Source organism: Apostichopus japonicus, chromosome 15, assembly GCF_037975245.1.
Source record: "Apostichopus japonicus isolate 1M-3 chromosome 15, ASM3797524v1, whole genome shotgun sequence".
NCBI lineage: Eukaryota > Metazoa > Echinodermata > Holothuroidea > Aspidochirotida > Stichopodidae > Apostichopus > Apostichopus japonicus.
The window spans coordinates 9,625,999-9,634,609 of NC_092575.1; the positions used below are offsets into that span (position 1 = coordinate 9,625,999).

Sequence of the window (8,611 nt, forward strand, 5' to 3'; positions counted from 1 at the left end):
GAATTTCTCTCACATATACTGTTAAAACAGTATATTTTGTGCCTCTGTCAGATCATGGAGCTATATACTCCCAGGTTTATAGCTCCATGGTCAGATAAAGTGTGAGCCCCTGACCTTCCCAGCTCCCTCCCGCTTCACTCTACAGAGATGCTTTGTGGTTTCAATGACCATCCTTTCATGAATCTGACATACTCTTAATTAAGTTAGTACAATGTTAACGTGATCTCAGCAATACCATATGAAAAGCACTTGTATCATATATTATTTAAATTTACAATGGACAACAGGTGGATAGGCACAGGCTTTCTACCAATGACTCAGTCTACGTTCACGAGCGTGCGCAAGTTGTACAACGGCACAGTTCGCTGTTACGCCGTTACAAGTGATAAATGAATAATTCATTTCTCAACGACATTTCGGTAAGATCATGAATAATTAATAACTCTCCCCTCGCTGTACTAAGAAAAAAAAATTCGCGGCCGGTCATCATCACTAGCAACAAGAATGGCTGCAGACTACATGAGACAGAAATTGACGAATTTTACTGAAACTGTATTCCCAACTTATCCAACTCAAGAAAACCGGCAACATCACATGATTCGACCTGGTAAATGTGTGTTACTCTATGTTCAGGAGTAGACTATGCGAAACTAAGACCAATAGCAGAACAAGGACACACCAAACCCTGCTAGATAATTTAGCCCTACATTGGCTATGTCACAGTATGGGGACAGGTTTCGCGAAAAATCTAGGCATAGGCTAGGTCCGAGTAACCTAAAATGAATGAACGCACTTTGAAAGCTCAACCTGTTCCTTGTTATAAATTGTTATTTTGGTCCTTATTGAATGTAAATGATGAGTTGGCTGTATGTTTGAAAATGCTCCTTGAAATTTGTGAACAACCTCCACATATGAAAAGTACTGTAGCCTAGGTGCATAATGCACGTGCAGATAGCAGACCATTTTACACAGTTAATTCGCATTGAGATTAGTCATTGATAAAAATCAGTTTACAACTTAAACTTGCTTCAAGTTTTCCAAGGTACTGATTTTGTCACTCTGTGAAATGTTTGTAATGATATTCTTGCTAATATTGGGGTTTGACTGGTTCACGAGTCACTTGCCAAAATGTCGAGTGTAGTGCATTTTCTAATTGCTTAAAGCTAAAATTCTACTTGCCGATGGCCAGTTAACTACTGTATTTGTCAAGGTCTGCATACTAAATGGTCAGGGGATTATAAGTCACTTGTATAGCAGAAGCTTCTTCATGATTCTTAGAAGCCTTGCTTTGTTTTCAAGAACTTTTCATGACCTATTTATCCATCAGCAATGGGTTATGGTTTCTTGAATGTATGTCCACAATAGAGCAAGAGCATTGCTGCTCACTTAAAGTTGTCAGTAGTGGTGAAACCTTTTCTGCAGCATAACTGTACAGGAAGGGTGGAAGGTTCACAAGTTTGGTTTTCAATCTTTCCTAACATGAATGGGATGTAGTGTATCAGTTGTAATGACAATGAAATACAACAGATTCAGTGCAGACTACAAAAATATGTGCATCAATCAGGTAAAGTTTGTAGCTTTACTGAGTTACTGTGCACTTTTCAGTGCACCAGTGGAAGGACCTCAACTGTGCTGAATGGGGGGGGGGGGGGGGATGGGGGAGGGATGGCTCTGGTAGCTTGGTTTGATAAGAATGAGACAGGATAGGTTGCAATGAATCGTGAGAGTATCCTTTCTGATAATGTTACAGTCTTCCCAAGTAGTCTTTGGTTTTAAAAGTATCAAAGTATGATATCCATCAGTATTTTGTGTGAGTTTGTGTAAGTTTTACTATTTTGGGACTAAAATATGGACTTACTTTTAAATAGTTTAATAAATGAAGATGTGCAGTTGGATAATTAAGTGTTTCATTTGTCTTTGACAGGTAATGAATTAGTTTCCAGTCTGCCACTTCAGATTGCTTTATACTTCAATGTTTACTTCTTTCCCTTTTGGCTATTAACCTGTGTGGTTATCCTGGCATTGAAAGTAAGTCAATTACACTGCATTTAACCTGCGTAGTTATACTGGCATTGAAAGTTAGTCAGTTACACTGTATTCAACCTGTACAGTTATCCTGGCATTGAAAGTAAGTCAATTACACTGTATTTAACCTGTATGGTTATCCTGGCATTGAAAGTAAGTCAATTACACTGTATTTAACCTGTATGGTTATCCTGGCAATGAAAGTTAGTCAATTACACAGTATTTAACCTGTATGGTTATCTTGGCATTGAAAGTAAGTCACTTACACTGTATTTAACCTGTATGGTTATCCTGGCATTGAAAGAAGGGTCAATTACACTGTATTTAACCTGTATGGTTATCCTGGCATTGAAAGTAAGTCAATTACACTGTATATAACCTGTATGGTTATCCTGGCATTGAAAATAAGTCAATTACACTGTATATAAAGTACTCCCTTTCTAAATACTCTAATTATGTCCAAGCATTATGTTACTCATCATAATGTAATAATACTAAAGACAAACTTGATAACAGATTACCATGAAAGAAAGGGTTTCAAAGTTTGGCTGCCAGTCCTACTGTTATTCTCTGAATAAATCATTGTTGATGTAGTACAGTATATATAGGAACATAGTTTGAAGCAAACAGAGGCCCAACAGAAAGGAAAACCGCTTTGAAATGTGACCAGTTTTAATCATGTTACAGTCAATACTTTACTTGCAAGCCTCTTTCAATTGCATAGTAATTGTAAGGAGTACATGCACCATTTAATACTAAAGTGAATCTTGTAAAAAGTGTAACCTAAGCTGTTTAAATGCAAGCAGTTGATTTCATTGCAGGAGTGTGTTTCTACTAATCATTGAATAAAACATCTGGATTTATTAAGAGTCTTGTTATACAGTGTTTAACATTTGGGTTTATAGTTCGGAAACTGTCCACAGAATTCATTGACCATAGGAGTGTGGTAGATGTAATGTATATGATTTAGTTTAATGCTTCCTGTGATATGAACGTGAGATTTTACCCCAAAACATTCATTGTACTTGATAGTCTTATTTGAATAGCAGGAATATTATCCATCAGTAAGATATACCAGTGTTAGGTAGCCCGTGACTAAATTAAATCTTCTGAGTTCTTAACCTTTTTTTAATTTTTAATTTCATGTTTCTCGTCAGTTTCAACATCTTGAGCAACTCTTCCAGTTTGTGATAATAACCATCTACATTGTAATCAGTGGAACGGAAGCAATGAGGCTCTACCTCGGATATCTGGGAAATTTACAAGAGAGAGTAAGGATATGCTGCTGTTAAAATCAGAGAACTATTCTCGGTTCCAGTGCTTGTAACATATCTTAAAGCAAATCAATTTGCCAAACACTTACAACTGGTTGGTTAACTGAAAATCCCTTCCAATTTGGGTGAAGTTAAAAATATATATGAGACCTGTAAATTTTACTACAATGTAATGAGAACACTTGTCCAAATGAATATTAAATTGAGTGTAAAGTATTTTGAAACAAAAGGAAAAACTTTAATCTCCAGGAAACTAGCATCAAATCCCCAGGATATCTGTGAAAACCATTACATTCAGTTTACCAATTTGTTTGTCCAAACCAGAAGCCTCGCAGTAATATAGCTAGATTTGAATATTACTAAAAACTCTTTGATTCGTTTCTTATAATTGAGACAATTCCTCTTTCTCAATTATAAGAAACGAATCAAATAGTTTTTAGCAATATTTTGCCATTAAACATTTTATCTTCCTGGATAACTTATAAAGATAAGTGACTGATGCCTATTGTAATTTGTATGTTTTTTTTTTGTAAACAGGTTACTCTGCAAAGTCTTAGGATTTTATATTAGACATGTTTTTTGCAAAATGGTTTACAAAGACTAAAGAAGATGTGCATCATATAATTTGTTTAAATCTTTCTTATTTCAGGTTCCTGAATTAGCTGGATTTTGGTTGCTGACATTGGTCCTTCAACTCCCACTGTTAGTCTTCTTGTTAGCAGCCAGTGGAGGCAAGCCAACTCCTGCAGAGATAGGAGTTCACATCATTTTTTTAATATTTCTTCTCTCAGAAATAGTGGTTGGTTTCTTTGCATTGAAGGTTATGAGTAGGCAGCAGGTCATGAAATTTCATTTGCAAGAATTTGATGACATATTGAATCCAAATAGGGATCAGTCTGAGTCTAGCAGGTATGAACCATTAAGGTAATCAATGTGTCTACAAAACACACAGTATTGATAGTTGGTCAATCATCATGTCAGCATGACATATCATGATGATGTCAGCACATATGATCATAATGTCAGCATATGACATATGATACTGCTGGCAGTATGACAACATGATGACTTCATGACACTGCTGGCAGTCTAACAATATGATGACTTCATGAAACTGCTGGCAGTCTGGTAATATTATTATTTCATAATACTGATGGCAGTCTAACAATATCATGATAGCATGAAACTGCTGGCAGTCTGGTAATATGATTATTTCATAATACTGATGGCAGTCTAACAATATCATGATAGCATGAAACTGCTGGCAGTCTGGTAATATGATTATTTCATAATACTGATGGCAGTCTAACAATATCATGATAGCATGAAACTGCTGGCAGTCTGGTAATATGATTATTTCATGATACTGATGGCAGTCTAACAATATGAGGATTTCATGAAACTGCGGACAGTCTGACAACATGATGATAGCATGATTTCATGACACTGCTGGAACCTTGATAACCTGATGATAGCATGATGTCAGATTGATACTGTGATATCAGCATGGTATCACTATTCTGCAGACAGCATATGATACTAGTGTATACCCTTATTCAATGATGTCATGATACTGCTGGCAGTGTGATATCATAATGTAGCTGGTAGTTTGACATCATGTCATGATACTGGTGTCAGATTGATACTGTGATATCAGCATGGTATCACTATTCTGCAGACAGCATATGATACTAGTGTATACCCTTATTCAATGATATCATGATACTGCTGCCAGTGTGATATCATAATGCAGCTGGTAGTTTGACATCATGTCAGCATGTCATGATACTGGTGTCAGATTGATACTGTGATATCAGCATGGTATCACTCTACTGCAGACAGCATATCATTCTAGTGTATAACCTTGTTCAATGATGTCATGATACTGCTGGTAGTGTGATATCATAATACAGCTGGTAGTTTGACATTAGTTTCAGCATATGTTATTAGTGTTTACCCTTAATCAGTCTGCTTGCTGTTGTTAATACTGTCAGTGTGATATAATATCACACTTTTTTGAGACTTAAAGATATTTGTATGGTAAGTAGGGAGTATCAACTATTTGAAATATGTATTTAAGAAATTCACAGTTTGGTGAAGTAAGAAGTTATTTTTATTCCTCTATAGCTGTATAACAGCTTAATGCCTTGATAATATTGCACCTTGACATTTGTGAGAACTGACAAGCCTAAAAAGTATTACAGTTATTAATAAAATGACCTCATCAACACTGTTTCATAATGGCAACATGCACAATAGGAACTTGTAGAAGAGAAGTTGTACTTCAGCATTATTAGGTAGACTGAATCTCCCCTAATTCTTAAAGTATGGTAGTAAATGCTTTAATAGCCACATATATCTCCAACCAAAACCAGTCATACTAATAATTCACCGGTGTGATACATGCCTGGTCTGTCATCACACAGAACTATGATGTAAACATTTGAAGTTAGAATTATGAAATGGCCTTTTGAGTGACATGGGCAGAAGTGGGCTTTAATATAGTTAAGTAGAGTGAAGCAACTACCAAACCTTTAGGCCGGTTACCTAACTTGATTACTGAATTTCTCAAAACTTTGCTTTCTATTCTTCCTTTTTCACATTCCCTTAAAAGGTTTACTATTGCTAACCAAGTATTTGTATTGATTTGTTAGTCTTTAACTTTCTAGATGGAGCAAATAAATTGCTGTCATAATTATCTCATTGGTGTTGTATTCTGTATCCACTGAGGAATTGATAGTGAAAATTGCAATCACTAGTTTTGTCTTTAAACTGCCCATCTTTTTCTTCTTAGTTTGTCATTACTGATTATCATATTGATGGCTTGGGTGAGGAATGTCTTTTGTAGGAGTCATTTGTTCTTTATAAGTTCATGGCAATGGTGATCAAAGCCACATGGAATTCTTCTGTTTACTTGTTGACTTTGCCCAAAGATCACTTTGTATTTCTCAACTAAAAAAGGGGAAAACACTGAGAGGGATATAAAAACATCTTTAAATGGAAATGTTATACTCATGGCAAGAAGACAATATACATCTAAAAGTGATTATGTTGTGTGCTATAAATGTATCTGCTTGTTACATGGCATAGGTGGTAGAGAATGGTTATCTTTCTTTTTTATGATTTTTATTATGATTAGTATCTTTCTATAGTATGGCCTTACAGTAGCACAGACTCTCTCAATGCATTTGTTTTAAGTTAACCCAGACCGTTGTCTGTTCATGCTTTGCTTGTATGCACATTTATTAGTCAGATTAATCTTGAATTCTCTTCCATTCCACTATCTGGATTATGTTAAAAGAACTGATGTGGGATCTCTCTATATTTGATGGTAGTCTGTGGTTTGTGATAGACACACAATCAACATTGAAATAATGTATAACCAGAGTGCCTAGCATTGAGTGGTTCCTTGCTGCTTGATTTTTGTAATTGAAATACAAGCATTACATGGCTACATTACATACTAATATTCATATGAGAATCAACAATGATTAATATTTTGGGGTTTAATACAGTAAAACGTGTCTCAGTTTGTGTTAAACTAAATCATGACATGGGCCCAAAATATGATAGGGTTCATCTACTTACTATGGACCACCCACCCACTTCATTCCCAAGTTGGGTTATCATATGCATACACAGTTTTGTTACCTAAATAATGTTAAGCCTTGCCTCCTCATAAATATGCATAATATCAATTGCAACACACATCTGCATGTGTAGGCTATCTATCAAAATCACCATAACAAGTTTGAATAAATTCAGGCTAATGGTTGCCAAGTAATTGCAACTTAAAGATGTTGATTTCTGACCTCATAAATGTTGATGACATGAGCACCAAAATCAATAGGGTTCATCTACTCACTATGGTCCACCCACCCACTGCGCATGGCCATAATCACTCCTAAGTCGAGTTATATACATACTAACTTTTGTTACCTAAATTATTCTAAGCCTCGCCTCTTCATAAATATGCATGATATCAATTGCAACACACATCTGCATGTGTAGGCTATCCATAAATATCACCATAACAAGTTTGAATAAATTCAGACTAGTGGTTGCCAAGTTATTGCAATTTTAAAATGTTGATCTTTGACCTCATAAATGTTGATAACATGAGCACCAAAATCAATAGGGTTCATTTACTTGCTATGGTCCACCCACCTACTAAGTATGGTCATAATCGAACCCTTCCTTGTGGAGTTATCATGCATACTAACTAAACTGTCACACACAAGCATAAACAGATACACATGCCTCATAGGTTCATTTTGCTTGCAGCAAGGAACCAAAAATGGAAATATGATTAGTTTCAAAGTGAGACAAGCTTAAGTTGTATCTACTGATACTGATTATAATATTGTACTGATTAATATTTCTAGACTTGTTGTTAGGATCTCTTCACTTGTTTTTATAAATCTTCCTTTTGGTTCTTGCACCTCTAGATGTCTATTACACATCATCATCCACTTCTGTTTTAAATATGAATATAGATAACAAAATAAAAGTGGCCAACAAGACTTTTGGCTTTGTCTTTATATTTCATCATATTTTGTTGTGATATTGCTTTAGGGATAAATGATTTGAACAGAATACCTCTCTGACATAATTGATCATTACATACTAAAATTGAATTGTAAGAAATAAGATAACATTTATAGATTTCATTTATAATTTTTTGATCCATTATAACATCACTGAATTAAATCAAAGGAATAGACTTTTAAAATATTAGTACTTTCGCAACATGAGTTAGGATTTTTGGAAATTAGGACGACTTTAATATATCTCAAGCAACACTTGCTAGGACATTGGAAAAAAAATCAATGTTAATTATTGACACATTTGGTATGTGATAAGATATTATATTTAACAATATGTTATTACATATTAAATTGAAAACTGATGAATTATCACATTACATTCAGTTACATGAACAAAGTTACCAAAACTGAAAATTAACTGTATCTTTGTTGTATTAATCTCATCAAACCTATGGCATGTTACTCCAGTTATTGCAATCAATCAAGCTAAGCTGCTCCTACATATTTTCACCCAATCAGCATAAAACAGTTAACTACTGATAGTTTGGATTTAAAAATCTTTCTTGCCCGGGCCTATTTATCACATGCACAAATAATTATTACAAATTTTTTTAAATCAGAACTTTCATGCAATGAAATTTTGTTGCTTAAACTAATGCATTATATTGCTATGTAACTTCAGCACCACAATGCAGCTAGCTATTTTCAGTACCTCTGAAGAGGTAAATCCCCAATGAAACTCGCAAAAGCTAAAAATGAAAAATA

General features: G+C 34.8%; 1 protein-coding gene across 1 annotated transcript; it reads left to right on the top strand.

Annotated features, from left to right (window-relative positions):
* The first annotated feature begins 455 nt into the window (after positions 1-455).
* LOC139981163 (transmembrane protein 17-like) lies at positions 456-7,822 on the top strand. Its single transcript, XM_071993356.1, has 4 exons — positions 456-607; positions 1,925-2,028; positions 3,183-3,296; positions 3,949-7,822. Exons 1-4 carry the CDS (start codon positions 505-507, stop codon positions 4,225-4,227), a joined length of 600 nt encoding a protein of 199 aa, XP_071849457.1. The 5' UTR covers positions 456-504; the 3' UTR covers positions 4,228-7,822.
* Positions 7,823-8,611: the final 789 nt, after the last annotated feature.

What these genes read in the sequence shown, in the direction of transcription:
- LOC139981163 (XM_071993356.1), top strand. Translation starts at nt 505, where the DNA reads ATGGCTGCAGACTACATGAGACAGAAATTGACGAATTTTACTGAAACT. An exon ending in ACATCACATGATTCGACCTG is followed by an intron (nt 608 to 1,924) that starts GTAAATGTGTGT and finishes TGTCTTTGACAG; the next exon opens with GTAATGAATTAGTTTCCAGT. An exon ending in TGGGAAATTTACAAGAGAGA is followed by an intron (nt 3,297 to 3,948) that starts GTAAGGATATGC and finishes TTCTTATTTCAG; the next exon opens with GTTCCTGAATTAGCTGGATT.